The following is a 17,460-nucleotide window of genomic DNA, read 5'->3' as shown; positions in this document are numbered from 1 at the left end:
TGTACCTCCCGGATATGATTATATTACCATTTGAAGATTTACAGCTAAACTAGTTAAAATCATATTACTAAGAAAATGTAAGAATAAAAAAATACTTATACCTAAGTACTTCCTTTAAATGCTTATTAGTAATTTAATTTGTATTTTGGTAATATTTTTGTCCAATAAATGTTTTAAACTAGACTGAATATTTTCCTTAACCATTCCACGTGGGTAAATTTGATCCCGTTTGTGTAAGTAATAAATAGTTTACACAACGTAATTGCGTAATACAATTACGGATTGATGTAATTTCAATTAAAAGTTACCAGGTAATTCAAATTAAATTTAATTCAATTACGAGCGTAATGCATTACAAGTAATTTAATGCTAAATGCAATTACAAATTAATTGAATTATGCCCAACACTGCTATCTAGGCCATTAATAAAGTGGAGCCCTATAGAATTTGCAATTAATGTAAACCAGTTTGACTTCAATAATTCGTAATCACGCACTGTTTGATGACAATCATGATCTTATCAACAATTTATACTCTTAAATGTTTAATTTGTATATTTTTATTATTAAAATATAGGTATGTTAGTTAATAATATTTCTGTGAAATCAACCTCCATAAAAATTTTAGGTTAGATGGGTCAACAAGAGCTGTCATATTTGTTTACAATAATTGCTTTTTCTATTGGACTTCGGTATAAATATGAGTTTGCTCTATAAGTACATCCTTAATCTCCTTCACTTCACTTCACTCCTTCAATCATGGTACCTATTGAAGTTCTCAACCTGAATAGATCTTGTCCCTTATTTCTTGTTAATTGGGAGCTTTCCGTTCCCAAATTTGCTAAGTCATTAATTAACAATGTATTACGATACAATTGTTCAGGCTGCCAATAAAGATAACAAATTTATTGAAATCTCCATTGCGCGAATGCAGGTAACATTATGCTTTTCTCATTCTTCCCCAAAGTAAAGTAAAAGTAAAAGTCCTTTATTCGCATAAAATATGGTACAATGGTGGTGGTAAGTAAAAATTCTAGTACAAAAACATATTTTGCTACACAATAGCATGCAAAGTAATCTTACAACTAGACTAAGATTAAGCACTAAAACTAAACTTAAAGTATACGTACTCGTAAGCTCGTAACATATATTATGTGTTCCTGTCGAAGAGGTCACTCGTCGAATAAAACATTTGTTCCTTGAGCCATTGATAAAGCTGTCTTTTAAATAAATGTAAAGGGAGAAATTTGAATTTGTCTGGAATTGAGTTAAAAATTTTGATGCACATGTGGTAACTATTTTTCATAAAAAGGGCACTATTAGGAACTATGTCTAGCACGAGTCTGTCCTGATTTCTCGTACTCCTTGGATATATCGCTGAAGCTTTCTTAAACATTTCTGGATGCTTTTTTACAAACACGGCTGCTTCAAACATATATAAACATGGCAGCGTCAGAATTGCATATTTCTCAAATAAAGGTTTACATGATTCTCGTGTAGGGATACCACATATTGTCCTTAAGCATTTCTTTTGGGCTATAAATGTCCTATCGATGTCTGTAGAATTGCCCCAAAGAACTATACCATATCTTAAGGTTGATTCGACATAACCGTGATAAGCCATAAAAATTGTGTCTAAATCGGAAATCTTACGAAGGCGCCTTAACACATATACAAAGGTCATAAGTTTGCTACACACTACATCAACATGGTTCTTCCAATTACAATTCTTATCTAACATTAGTCCTAAAAAATTTACATTATCAACTTCTCTGATTTTCGTGTTACTATAGCGTACATCTAATGTCATGGTTCTACTTCTTACATTGCAAAACTGTACAATTTGAGTTTTTTCAAGATTAATTGTCAAATTATTTAATGTCAGCCATTCTATAACTAATTTAATTGCGTTATTTATATCATCATTATAATGTCTACTATTATTATACGTCACTATTATCGATAAGTCATCCGCAAACAGCGTACATTTATGTGTCATTATGTCAGGTAAATCATTAATATACAACAAAAAAAGTAGCAGCCCAAGTACACTGCCTTGCGGCACTCCTACCGTGTTCACTAGATACGAGGACCTATGATGAGTTAACGTTGATGCATTATAGCCCTTGATTTCGACACATTGCTGTCTGTGTGTTAGGTAGGATGTAATCCAACCCAATGCTGGACCCCTTATTCCATAATTATGGAGCTTTTGAATTAAAACTTTATGAGATACGAAATCAAAGGCTTTTGTCATGTCAAAAAATATAACAGCAGTGGGCGTATTATTATCTATATTTCTAGTCACATTATTAATTAAGTTAAATGCAGCAAGCGTAGTGCATTTATTTTTTTGAAACCCATTCTGTTCAGTTTTTAATATTTTATACTTTCCTACGAAAGACATAATCCTATTGTGAATTGCCTTTTCAAATAACTTCGAAATGATCGGTATCAGTGTTATTGGCCTGTAATTACTCATAAGAGTTTTATCTCCCTTTTTAAATAACGGCACTACTACGGAAACTTTTAGAGCGTCTGGAAATTTTCCCAACTCAAAAGAAACAGTCACTAAATGGGTCAAAACAGGAACTAGTTCCTCAATGCATGCTTTTAAAATCCTGGTTGTTATTCCATCATACCCCGTAGAGTTCGTGTTTTTCATTGACCGAATTATATTACTTACTTCACTGCAGCTTACAGGAGTAAGGAATATGGTGGGGGCTAAGCATTTGGTATTTGTGTTCCTTAAGGCTGTCATTTCATCAGTTTTCGTAAGCTCTATGAGATAATTATTAAATTCGTTTGCTATTTTGTCAGGATTCTCAATAATGTTGCCGTCTTTATTTATTTGATTAATAAATGAATTTTCCGGTGCGTAAGTATCAGGTGTGTCCTTAATGATATTCCAACACGCCTTACTTTTACTTGCTGAGTTCCGTATAACTTTATGGTTGTATAGTCTTTGAGCCCTATTTATACAATTATGTAGAACACTAGAGTATGTCTTGTATTGTTCGTCTATTTTGTAACGTTTTATGTGTATAGTATTTGAAACGTAGGCTTCGTTTTCTCTTACAACTTATTCTAAGACCGTTTGTTATCCATTTCGGTGCTGTATAATTAGCTGAAACCTTACATCTTATCAATGGAAAACAATAACCCATAAATGTGTTCTGTACGTTAGTGAGTCTTGTTCATGCATCGACATCCATTTATTTTGTTTGTTTTGACACAAATTTGACATGATATCCAGGTATCAGCAGCACTAATTTTAAAAACTCATTTTTTTTATATTGATTTGATTTGACGCTTGCACCAAGCAAAATGTATTGAAATTGTTATACAGAGGGGATTTCTAGTATAGGCCAATGAGGCAGCTATTAGATCCAGCGTACGTGCGACTATTATAATTGTTCTTAGGAGACCTAACTTTTTAATCAGCGACATGAATATCATTTTTTATGTCAAACGATTCCATCTTAGAGAAAATATTTTTTTGTTTCAAAACGTGTAAGAAAATACAAAATTTGATGCGTTATCTGTTCATGTTACAGTAAGACTAAAGTTGTAACTTACAAGTTTCCAAATAATAACTTAACGGATAGTGACATTGAAACATATTAATTGGATTTTAACTTATCTTGTTTCAGAAAGCGAAAAAGTTTTCAAACCGGAAGTGATAAGACACGAAAAGTACCTAACACCAGACATGAATAGACGGAGACTCATCAACCGAGCCAAGATGAAATCTTTGCGGATGTCCGTCGTCATTGTGGCGGCGTTTCTGATATGGTGGACGCCGTATTACGTCATGATGATTATATTCACATTTCTTGATCCCGACAAGAATGTAAGTAATAAGACAAATAAGTTATTTTAAAGATTTTATATGTATTGAACACTCGTGTTGATATAAATAGTAACTATAATAACTGTAGTTTATTGGATATTTAAGACAATAAACGCTGGGAGATCTACAAACAAGTAAGGTAAGGTAGGGTAAGACTATCACCGGGACAAAACAAACACTTGTATGGAATACTGTTTGTCTTGCGCCGAGCAAAATAAACTATGTTAGTCTTACCCCACCTTACTTTAAAAAATATTTAGTTTGTAGAAAATTGTAAACCTTCCAATTACCGCAGATAATGACAGGCCATGGCTATAATAGAGTCTATCTTAAACGATTTCACATAAAGAATAATGGCGCTCATCCATGTGACAACGTCACAAAACAATCCATTGCTGGCCATTTAATTAAATATTGTTCTAGATATGCGTATGCCAGATGTGTCCACGAGACTATGTGGGGAAAATACCGGGAAAATGAAACATACAATGTAAAACAGATAACCGAAACAGAAGAAACACTAAATTAATGTATTAAGTACACAAAGTATATACTTAATAGATACTCTATTTTTTTAAATAAAACATAATAAAATCACTTGCAGCATTAAAACCGCCAATCACGGCGAGTGGTTGAAAACTTGGGCCAAGGCCACTCGTATCGTTGCGGAGACCCGACCCAACAAAACAATAATAAGTCATCACAAAACACAACAATATAACTTTTAACAAACAAATAGCAACCGGCCGCCTGTATCTCTAGCGAGGACCGATTGATTCACATCAACGAAAAAAAAAAAATTAAAACTTTAGGCTTAAAATAAATTTTTAGGCTTAGGTACTAACCCTTTTGAAACTGTTTTTTACTAACAAAATGTATGTGTCACAGTTACATGAAATAAATGTTTTCAATTCAATTCAATTCAAAACCGTAAATGATAAGGTACATGACTGTGCGAGTATTAGTAATTCAAATGTATTAAGGCAGGCAGTTTCGTCTGCGTAGACGCAGTTTAATCAATCTTTCAACATAATTTTTACCTACCTACTTGGAGGTCGAATTAAAAAACTTCATGAGCAATCTCTTTACAATTCTAAAGTTCTATCTTAAACAGCGCTGTGCATTATCGGTCAGGAATAAACATTTAGTAATAACGGAATTTTATGATGTTAACTATTTTGTTCGAGATCGGTGATTATAATGTTAGCTTCTATTTTATCTTAAACCGTTGAGTAGGTACCGTAGAAAGCAAGTAATAAAAAAAACGTATGACTATAATAAGAAATGAATAGGTATTAAATATGGACAAAAAAAACAGTGGCATTCTTATACAAATTGACTAAGTCCCACGGTAAGCTCAAAAAGGCTTGTGTTGTGGGTATAACAATCTATAAATACATAAATACAATATATCCATTACTATAGATAAGAAAATGTCCATTACTCAGGAAGAAATATCTGATATACACAAATCCATATTCTTACCGGAATTCGAGCCTAGGACCATCGGCTTCATATGCAGGGTCACTACCCACTAGGCCAGATCGGTCATTTTATTTTATTTAGGTATACCTAGTCAACTTATTTTCCTATTTATTACTAACAGGACTTACTGAACAGGATCCTGGAAAATCAAGAAATAATTTTTCAAAAATTGGCAACCTTGTGAATTATTTTGAGCGCAAATTAATCAGAATGACTGAGAGTTTCTAAATATACTCCGTATTTGAGAAAGAGAATCGACGAATCCTCTTCTAAAGTAAAGTGTGCGAAGCGCTTGACACAAATTAGAACACAATAAAATGGAACGAATAAAAATAAATCAAATGCGTAAAACCTTAATGAATTAATTGATTTACACCCCTCGTTTACTTTCTTAATGTATTTTTTTTTGTTATCAGCTACAGTTATGATTTTTTTTCATTGATTATTTTGCGCTGAATAGTAGGAATCTAAAACAAATGTTGATGTCGTGAATAAATCAATCATACTTAAAACTCCGGTAATATTTACTCAAAAAATTTAAAAATACTACGCGTCTTATGTCAGATTATGATTAATTAAATTTTAAAGTCGCTTTAAGAAGATTTAGAGGATTTTGTATCAAAGTACTCAATTAATTAGAGTTCCGGGGCTTTCCGGGTTCCTTGTTTGATCTCGTTAAGTGACAAACCAGTTAACACAAGGCTGATAGGTAGCTTGTGAAAGTATTCAGAAGAATTTATTTTATTGAAACAAATTAAAATTAAACTTAATTAATATAAGCAAAGTGTATTAAAATTCTACAATTTACCACGAAAAAAAGGCCAATTATTGCCGCGCATAATTATATGGTATAATTATTTATATTTAATATACCAACGAATAAATAGATATTATACGTACCGACCAAAAAAGGTTGACTCGGATGCATTCTGTCATGAGTGGTCAACAATTAGAGCAACAGGATGGAGTTAAGAAATAGACGCTTTTCCTTTTAGTAAAACATTAAAGGGTTAGATCACTCAGATCAGACACTCTAATGGTTAAGATCATATTCACATAACCTTACATCGTAGCAAAGAGGATTTCTAAATACAGGTGGATTGTCAAAGAAAACTTTGTAACCATCACAGTAAATTTACTGTCATCTTTCGACACATGATTAAAACTTTGATAACGCCATTTGACTTTGATCCTTATCTTTCACTTTAAAGTTAATAGTTTTAATCATGTCTCTAAAGATGGCAGTAAACTTACTGTGGCTACAAAATTTTCTTTGACATTCCACCTCTATTTCAAATTTTCTTTGATCGTAGGTATATGAGAAGTTACACTTTAATGTATTCCCATCAATGGTATAAGAATAAATTAAGCATGGAAACTTGATTTGTTTGTCGAAGTTATTTTACTTACAAAAATATAAGACAAACCGTCTTCAAGGAAAAATCTTTTAGAGTATTCGTCCACCTCCGGTCTTAATGAAGGCTTCCTTAAGCATCCTAATTAGCAAAATATTTCCGTGTTATAATTCAAAGGCGATACGGTATAAAGTGATGTTTTCTATTAGATGGACCTTAATTACCCGTACCATGAGTCACTGACAGTGTCAAAACTGACATATACGCTATCGAGAACGTAACTTTATTTCTATACATCTCGCTCGAATGCATATAAGTGTATTATGTCAATGCCACACTTGTCTTGTTGCCTATATAAATGCTCAGCTACGCCGGGCGACTAAGGCCAGAGCATGCCGGCTGCGTGGGCGTAGACATACACGTGCGCGTCTGCTAAAATCTTTGAGTCGCGCATGCACACGTCTTGCAAATGGTGTGCCATCTCTCATAAGGATCTGTATATTACAACGCTCGCGTGCACGCCTACGCACACGCACCCGGTGTGCACAGGCCTTTAACGACCATTGACAACAAAGAGGCCAATTTAATGTTACATTATGATTTCTAAATGATGTCACTTTGTTATCATTCAAAGAGTGCAGAATTCTTGTGCCAGATTTTGTTTTAAAATCCCTCCTCGTACTCATGTCACGCCTTTTTTAAACAATGCGGGTATGTTAAAAATGGCCGCTCGCCAAGAACTCATGTTCGCTTGCCTGCTCTTTGATACTATTCAATCTAAGCAGCCGTCTTATCTCTATAAGAAACTCCTAAGGTTTGGAAAAAGTAGCATTCATCACCAAATGAGAGCCTCCCGAGCGATAGTATTACAGGTCCTCCAGCACCGGTCTGCCGGTTTTAGAGGCAGTTTTCGGTACCGCGTAACAAAATGTTGGAATAATATACCACCTCCAATTCGTCAATCAAATAGAAAAGCGATTTTTAAAGTAAAATATCGACTTCAACTTCTTAATCAACAGAAACAACAATGTAAGCCTTAAACTCCTTTTCGCTTCATCCTCCTATAACTAAATACTTTGCCAACGGCGTTTTTATCTTTTTATCTTCATTACAATTTACCAAAAGTTCATAAGATAGAAAAACACGCACACACGCATATATATGTATACACTCACTCACATAATACTTATAAAGTGCACACAAATTGCACAGTAGTTTTTCTTTATTTCTTGTACCAACTTAGGTGTTTAAAAAGCGTTGCCCATTTTTGTGTAAGGTACTGGCAGAATACCAGCGATGTGGCTTGCTGCATCATTATGCTGAGTCAGCGCCTTTTCTGTGCCACGACACATGACGTATTAATTAAAAAAAAATGTTTTTATTAAATTAAGTTGTTTCATGTTTTTATTTTACACTTTTCTTTTTTGTTTGTTTTGATGCTAATGCCATGTATGTTGTGGGTATGAATAAAGAATGTATCTATCTATCATTTGCCCGTGCGTCTCGCTCGCGTCAATACATGTCCGAACAAGTACGAGCGAAGCGCACACTCAAATGCCATCAGTTTTACATCAAAATGTAAGTTCGAATTGGCCTCAATGTTTTTTTCATCGATAACATCACAGGTATTTAGAGTATCATTTTGATCTCTCTCCTATCGCACATGTAAGGTAGTTATGATAGGTGATAAATTTTCTTTATTTGGAAGTTAGTTTTCCAGTATGAACGTGCTAAGCGAAGATAGTATAGTTTGTTTAGAGCCGAACTAGATAAGAGTAAATAAATTGAGAAAATATTCACAAGCCGTTTCAAATGTATTAGAAATCAACAACATATATAATATCAGTCATTCAAGCAATTAAATGTTTTTGTTACAGCTAGGCGAGGACCTTCTAAGTGGAATTTTCTTTTTCGGGATGTCGAATAGCCTGGTGAATCCGGTTATATATGGCGCCTTCCATCTGTGGCCCCGGAAGAAGCCCTCACACAGACATAGTGACAGGTACCTTGTTAAATACTCGTTTAATGATCCTTACAATTGACAAGTTTATGGATGGCTTTATACACGTGAAAAAATAAGTGGCATTTTTAACGCCTTATGATTGAAAGAGACAACCCGTGTCATTATCACGCTGTTATGTAGACAAACACGACCATCATAATTATCTGTACTGGATACGTACCCAACGTGCCAATCATTTACGTGCCGTAGCGAACGAAAGGCAACCGTCCCTGTCGCACTAATATGTAAGAGTGATAGCGAACCACGAAGCGTTTTCGTGGCGCAAACGACTGTCACCTTAGCTAGGCTTGACTAAACAGGGGTTTAGTTTATACCTCTCGCTTCGAATAATAGACCCTGTGGGAGGAGTTACATTTTGTGCATGTTTCTAAAGAGCTTTTCTGAATAAATGTATTTACGCAGTATTCGTGTTGTTTACTTGCTGCCCTACTTCCCGCTCCACATGGCGACCTTGCCAGGACAGTTCATTTTATATGGACCATCAATCGACGCGAGAATATAGTAGTGACCATGCTTGCCTACTTTTCCCTTAAAACTATGTAATTTTATTGCGTAATGAATTCAAGAATGTTTTACGAGTGGTGCATGTGTAAGAAAAATGGTACTTATATAATAAATGCCTATAAGTTATAGAATACTGAAATTTAACTTCGTTGCTTACAGAAATATAAGCTAATCTCATTGACAATGCAAATACTTTTTAACACATTTATGTTAAGGTAATAAGGTGAAATAATTCAAAGGGCACGGAAAGACAATCCAGTTTATTTTTTGTTGTTGTTCTGAATTCCCTATATTGCCTTTTCGTCTGGAAAACAATTTGTAAATATCTGTTTTTCGTAAGACCGACAAAGATGATTTAGTTTTTTTTTTCTTTCCGTAAAAACAATCCAATTTCTAGTAATGCTCGTGATAGGAGTTGTGATGAGTCTTAGCAAATTAAAGGCTGCCTTTGGGACCTTTCGTCTTCCTGCGAATACCCGCGAAGGTGTCACTTCCATTTGCGTAATAAATAGACCAATCAACAAGGGAGCTTATGTCAAGATGTATTACACATCAGAATTATCTATATTTGAGACATGTTATGTAGTTACAACATGTATCGACGCGCCGATACATGTACGGACAATACTATACTACAAAGACACTTTTTAAAACGCAATGTTTTAGGTAGCAGAATTACTTTATAAGCCTAATACGAAACGTAAAATGTTCATTTTTGTAATCTAACATCGTTCGATGCAAAAAAAGTCTATTCTGACGCTGTTAGGCCGTAATTCACCTAACACGCTCCTCTTCCCTTCGCTCGTCGTCGCACATATCTTATCTTTGTCTAATTGGCTCTCTAGTTATCGTATTAATTATCTGTGAAAAGTGAAATTCGGTCAATAAAACTTCAGAGAAAAGGCAGAACGACACGGACAAATACAAGCAAAATATACGATAACCAAATGAATAAGATGTTATTCTGATATCAGAGTACGTTTGAATTGGCCTGGATGGCTAGTTCTTTGAAAGATGAGTTCCCAAAATAAGCGACATCAGTGATGGCTTCGTTTTTGTAGCATTAGAAAAAAAGGTAAACAATCTTGACGTGTCCTTTCATTGGAAGTTATTGAAAACGCTTTTTAAAAATTACTTTAAGGTGGTTCGATTTTCATACAATAAACAATCGCTATTAATTAATTAATTACACAATATTATTACATAAATAGTTGCGCATCTATCTACTTTCGAATATTCATTTGCGCTAAATTAATAGAAAAACTTTGTTTCATACAGAAATCATGCAATAATCAACGTTATATTTTTATAAATTTTACTCATGTGTGTGTGACAAATGTCGTGTACAAATACATTGCGGCGTTGCCACTCCATGCTTCGGACGGCTATCGGCGCGACGTTGCGATGTTTGACGCGTTTTTAGCTGACTCTGTCGACACTGACACTCAGTGTGACCAGGCGTACGATAATTGTCGTACATGTACGATAATTTGGGCCCCGGTATGACATAATGTTCCAAGGAGCATTATCGTACACTAAAGTACTATAATTTCAGCCCTTGGATGATGCCACCTTAAAAGTCTAGTAATTTGAAGCGAAATATGACACTCTCTCAGAAATAGGCTAAAATTAGTATATTTTGGGTGTTCGGCTCCTTGGTGTAAGTTTGAAGTTTAAAATGTCTCAATTTCCTGTATACCGTTTGAGTCTATCCCAAAAATACACAAACATAAACAGATTTTTTTGCGCAATTCAGACGAAAATTGTCTTTTTTTATTATTAATTGGAAATTTAAGCTTATTTTGCTAGACATTTTTAGGGGCTGCCTTTTTGATTGGCCTACGATATTTTTTTCAACTGTACAATAATATTGACACTCAAGTACGATAATTCTCTTCCGCTCGCCTGGCAACACTGCTGAAACTTGACAGGACCTGGGGGCCTACCGCGAAAACCTAAATTCGCAAATTGCGGGAATCTTTCTCTTTTACTCTCACTAAGACGTAATTAGAGTGACAGAGAAAAATGCCCGAAATTGACGAATTTCGATTTTCCCGGTAGCCGCCCTGGTGCTTGACGTACTTGATAGAAAACAACGCTGCCGCATGTTCTGAATTGTGATTTTATGTGTTTTTGGATTGAAAATGATAGCGACGTCTAAATCAAGTTACAAAAATCATCGATATTCTGGTCCGCGAAAAACCAGGAAAAGTGTAACTGTAATTGGAGTCTACAAAAGCGGCCAAGTGCGAGTCGGACTCGCGCATGAAGGGTTCCGTACAATTTAAGACGTATTAAAAAAAAATCTTCTTACTAGATCTTGTTCAACATTTTACCACTTTGGACACACATTTTACCACTTTGGAAGTGTCTCTCGCGCAAACTATTCAGTTTAGAAAAAAATGATATTAGGAACCTAACTATCATTTTTGAAGACCTATCCATAGATACCTTACACGTATATGTTTGATGAAAAAATTTTTTTTAAAATTTTATGACGTATTAAAAAAAAAACTACTCACTAGATCTCGTTCAAAACAATTTTCGGTGGAAGTTTGCATGGTAATGTATATCATATATTTTTTTTAGATTTTTCATTCTGTTATTTTAGAAGTTACAGGGGGGGGGACACACTTTTTTTCACTTTGGAAGGTTCTCTCGCGCAAACTATTCAGTTTAGAAAAAAATGATATTAGAAACATTAATATCATTTTTGAAGACCTATCCATAGATACCCCACACGTATGGGTATGATGAAAAAAAAAAATTTTTTTTAATTTCATGACGTATTAAAAAAAAAACTACTTACTAGATCTCGTTCAAACCAATTTTCGGTGGAAGTTTACATGGCAATGTATATCATATATTTTTTTTAGATTTTTCATTCTGTTATTTTAGAAGTTACAGGGGGGGGGGACACACTTTTTTTCACTTTGGAAGGTTCTCTCGCGCAAACTATTCAGTTTCGAAAAAAATGATATTAGAAACATTAATATCATTTTTGAAGACCTATCCATAGATACCCCACACGTATGGGTATGATGAAAAAAAAAATTTTTTTTAAATTTCATGACGTATTAAAAAAAAACTACTTACTAGATCTCGTTCAAACCAATTTTCGGTGGAAGTTTACATGGCAATGTATATCATATATTTTTTTTAGATTTTTCATTCTGTTATTTTAGAAGTTACGGGGGGGGGACACACATTTTACCACTTTGGAAGTGTCTCTCGCGCAAACTATTCATTTTAGAAAAAAATGATATTAGAAACCTCAATATCATTTTTGAAGACCTATCCATAGATACCCCACACGTATGGGTTTGATGAAAAAAGATTTTTTGAGTTTCAGTTCTAAGTATGGGGAACCCCCAAAATTTATTGTTTTTTTTCTATTTTTGTGTAAACATCCTAATGCGGTTCATAGACTACATCTACTTACCAAGTTTGAACAGTACAGCTCTTATAGTTTCGGAAAAAAGTGGCTGTGACAGAATCGGACAGACAGACGGACATGACGAATCTATAAGGGTTCCGTTTTTTGCCATTTGGCTACGGAACCCTAAAAATGACCAATTCATAGAAAATATGACCTAGAAACTAGTTCATTTTTATAAAACTCAATTTTGCCCGAGATTGTACTTAGGCGAATACCTAAGGGAGCTAAGTGTATTGATCTTGAATAATTAGTTGGCTAATATATGACTCCAACATGATATGGACATTTACATCATAACTATTATACCTAGTTGGTTACTAAGTTCTGTTACTCGATTTCTTTCTTTCTTCCTAGCGTTGTCCCAGCATATTGCCACGGCTGAATGGAGCCTGGGGTCCGCTTTGACAACTAATCCCAAGATTTGGCGTAGGCACTAGTTTTTACGAAAGCCACTGCCATCTGACCTTCCAACCCAGAGGGTAAAACTAAGCCTTGTTGGGATTAGTCCAGTTTCCTCACGATGTTTTCCTTCACCGAAAAGCGACTGGTAAATATCAAATGATATCTGTTCTGAAGTTCTGTTACTCGATTTGCAACCTCTTTATTCCCGTTAAAACAAATGCTACCGAAAAAATAAAAAATGGCATAATGTGGTGGATTTGTGAGCTATAATTATATACCACACATAACGCTTATGTCGTCGTATCTATAATGAATTGGGGCCTAAAAGAGAATCGTATTCCAATTTTTTGAAACGCTTGTATTACTTTCTATATTAACTAAAAGTTGCCTTAAAATTCAGCTTTTATACTAAAAACGGCTTTAAATATGTTAAATTAACAAAATATATTTTGACAGATGCTTTCGCGCCCAAAACGCTCTTTGAAAATTGTGTGACGTCACAGTTTATGGTTTGACACATAACTACACACACACGTAGAAGATACGAACTGTCAACTGATATTTGTCATTTGTTGTTAATCGCCTAACCGTCAACAGTGACAATCCGAGAGTTGTGACGTCATCAGAATCTTCAATGACGTTTCGAGTTTGGTCACGTGACGTGTGCCAAAAGATATTTTAAATTCAATATTTACATTACATTTCTGTGAAAAAGGTGTGAAAACCGGAAACTGGAAACCGTTCTCGAACCAATAGTGAAGCCCTTAAGCCACACCCTATTGCAAAACCAGCCATGGATCTTTGAACAAGACTCAGCTCCTGCACATAAGGCAAAAACAACTCAAGCCTGGTTTCGAAGGAACAAAATTGACTTTATTGCCCACGAAGACTGGCCGTCCTCCAGCCCGGACCTTAACCCCCTGGATTATGCCATATAGCAGGTTATTGAGGAGAAAGCCTGTGCTAAACCCCACACAAATCTTAACTCCCTCAAGCGGGCCATAGTTAAGACAGTGACGGAATTAGACATGACAATCGTGCGTGCCGCTATTGATGACTGGCCTCGTCGTTTCAGGGCCTGTGTCAAAGCCAGAGGAGGCGATTTTGAATGATATTGTCATATGTGATTCCTGATTTTGTGTACTTCATTTTACTTATTATTTTATAATATATACTTTATTAAACTTTCGTTGGTATATTTTATGTAGATAAAGATTATTGCAGTAACAGAATTTAATAACCAACTAGGTAGAAAACAATGCAATACATAAACACATAAATTGGATATGATGTGATCCGTTGAATGAAATTGACAATAAATAAAATAAATAAATAATTTTCTATCCCTAGGCATTGTGTGAAACTTCTAGTTGTGTCAAAATATCGGGAAATCAATAATATAAACAAACATGGTAAATATCTCATTTCTTTTTATAATGGTTATAAAAAGAAGGCCATGCAATTTTGTAACTCACTGTAATTTAATTAAATGTATCGTAAAGAAAGGTTTTAATTCTACTGTAAAATAGTACCTACTTTTTTAAAGGCTGGGCAGTAAGGGAAAACAGCGTTTTTTTTTGAAAAAAATACCGGAAAATCTGACTTACAAATTTGGACTTTCTTAGGTTCATTCTACTTAGAATCTTCTCCACCCTAGCATTAAAAAAAGATATCCTAAAATATCCATACCATTACGTCACATTTTAGTGTGAAAGAAATTTCAGGGTAAAACCAAAATTTCAATACAATTTTCGGGTTTTTATAGCACGAGGATTGATTATGCTAGTGATTCTGAGTTGGAAGAACCCAAAAATATCATGATGTGTGAGAATCAGATTTTTAATATTTTTATGGAAAAACGCTCATATTTCTCATAAAATAATTTATTAATAATAGGTACTTGATAATACTGATAACAAAAAAAAAATTAATGAGTCTCGAACCCACATCCTCTTGCATGTATTTCCACGTACATACCGCAACGCTATTGAAGCCTACTCACGCTGTGCCAAATTGTCTACTACAAGGATCCCAGTACGACTGTTTGAATGTGTGAGTGATAGTTAGAAATAGAGTCAAGAAACATTCTGTCGACATTAAGGGGTAGTTTTTGTACAATGAAGTGTTCAATGTTTGTTTTAATAGTTCAATATTTATTTAAAGAGTGCGCTAAACATAATTTACAGTATAGAAATACCAAAGACTACTCCACAAAAAAATTAAAACTCAAAATTTGCAATTGTGGCGCCATCTACTGAGGTTTAAGCTTTGGGTAACCTAGTCGAACCACCTTAAATATTACTTATGAATATGTATAATCGTGTATTATTTATCATTGTACCAAATTTGCCGCGATTTATTTTTCTAATGTGTTTTTTAATAAAAAGACACATCATGATTGCATACCTTATTTCTAATGCTAAATAAATGAACTAAAGAAAAGTATCACTGGATTTAATTACATAATTAGCATTAACAAAAGGTAGAATGCCTACATACCATAACTTTTGTTACAGAGATTCTGGTGGACATCATGCGTCTCTCCTCAGACGTGGGGACAATACATCATCCGTGAGATTGACTACGATTAGGTCTATAAGATCTTCAGGCAAATACACTAACGGAAATAATGTTACCTTATTATAACTACGTAGAGGCAGTAATTAATACCTAATTGTAAAGAGAAATTCGACTTAACTATGCTACGAGTATGTTCAGTAAATGCTATAATTAGAACCAACTCTAATTTAAATCTATACTATTCTATTCTATATTTTGTTATTTTCCTTTTCTCAAGTTATTATTATGACGTATACTATAAAGCCTATGATGAATAAAGGTATGTTTTAATTATGACAGCATTGCTGTGTATCATTTCTGCCCACTGCATTGTGGCAGCTAATAGTCAAAAAGAATAGTCCCGGCATTTTTGCCACGGCTCATGGGAGTCGGCTTGGCAACTAATCCTATCCTAATAGAAAAGGCGTAGGCATTCGTTTTTACGAAAGCGACTGCTATCTATTCTATAACCTTCCAACCCACAGGGTAAACTAAGCTGTATTGGGATTAGTCCGGTTTCCTCGCGATGCTTTCCTTCACCGAAAAGCGACTGGTAAAATATCAAATGATATTTCGTACGTAAGTTCCGAAAAAGTTATTGGTACGAGCCGAGGTTTGAATTGAACTCGCGACCTTCGGATTGCAAGTCTAACGCTCTTACCGCTAGTCTACCAGCGCTTTAAGAATCAAGAAGAAATTAATGAAAAATCTAATTTTAATAACAATGGGTGGTTATTTGACATTTTCTTGCAGCAATGCTAGTACAATTATAATGGAAATTTAAATTGCTTGACAGGCCGATTCGAAAATACACTGAACGTTCGAATGTTTGCTCGTACGTGTCTGTACATGTTGGGACGGGTGAGACTCACGATAACTAAATAACATGATTCAAATATCATTCTGATGTCAGTGTACTTTCGAATTCGTCTATGAGTTTGATAAACGTGTCAACGGTTGGTCGCGGTGGATACAGTTATCATCCTCTAGTGAATCCCTGGATTAATTTTTATTAGGTACTTCACAAAATTCGTGTGCTGTTCTACAATTCAAATACATTTTGCCAGAGTGTAGTACGTCATGTCAATATAAACACAGTTTAAAACGCTTATGCCAGGAGACTTCATTAAAACCTAAGAAATGCATATTACTCGTGAACTAAGCTCAGAATGAAATAAACAGGAGAACTTTTAATACTGCTTCAGTTGTTTGCTAGACAGTCTCACAAGAATTTCTTGAAAAGTTTCCACGTCCTTGGTTTATATTACAGACTTATTGCTTGTAAAATATTGCATTGTGTTTTAAACATACGGCCTGATTCGTACTTTTATATACGTCAAATTAGGTCGGGTTAGGTCGTCACTTTGGACACTGACAAATATCCGATCCGTATCGTATCTAGACCTATTTGACCTATTATTATTATTTGATGTATCTTACAGTTAGTTAGATAATTTTGATTAATGAATATACATACATGTGTTAACCTGTCTGAGGAAAGATGTTTCAATCTTTATTAAATTTGTATTGTAAACATAGAAGTTCGTAAGGTCAACATCAAAAGTAGCGGATTAAACAACGCTTCAAAAGTATCAACCATTCTATAACAATAATAATATAATTCAGCCTATATACGTCCCACTGCTGGGCACACGCCTCCTCTCATGCGCGAGAGGGCTCGGGCTATAGTCCCCACGCTAGCCCAATGCGGATTGGGGACTTCACATACACCTTTGAACTTCTTCGCAGATGTATGCAGGTTTCCTCACGATGTTTTCCTTCATCGAAAAGCTAGTGGTAAATATCAAATGATATTTCGTACATAAGTTCCGAAAAACTCA

General features: G+C 34.6%; 1 protein-coding gene across 1 annotated transcript in view; it reads left to right on the top strand.

Annotated features, from left to right (window-relative positions):
• LOC133526870 (gonadotropin-releasing hormone receptor-like) overlaps window positions 1-15,921 on the top strand; it is a 74,880-nt gene extending 58,959 nt beyond the window's left edge. Inside the window, exons 4-6 of the mRNA XM_061863699.1 lie at window positions 3,653-3,852; window positions 8,570-8,694; window positions 15,577-15,921. Of these exons, the coding sequence (XP_061719683.1) occupies window positions 3,653-3,852; window positions 8,570-8,694; window positions 15,577-15,706 (455 nt within the window). The 3' untranslated portion in view covers window positions 15,707-15,921. The remainder of the gene's footprint in view (window positions 1-3,652; window positions 3,853-8,569; window positions 8,695-15,576) is intronic.
• Window positions 15,922-17,460: the final 1,539 nt, after the last annotated feature.

The sequence above is a fragment of the Cydia pomonella genome, chromosome 17 (assembly GCF_033807575.1).
Source record: "Cydia pomonella isolate Wapato2018A chromosome 17, ilCydPomo1, whole genome shotgun sequence".
Lineage (NCBI taxonomy): Eukaryota > Metazoa > Arthropoda > Insecta > Lepidoptera > Tortricidae > Cydia > Cydia pomonella.
Note: the sequence above shows the minus strand (reverse complement) of the source record. Positions and strands in the feature narration are given on the sequence as shown.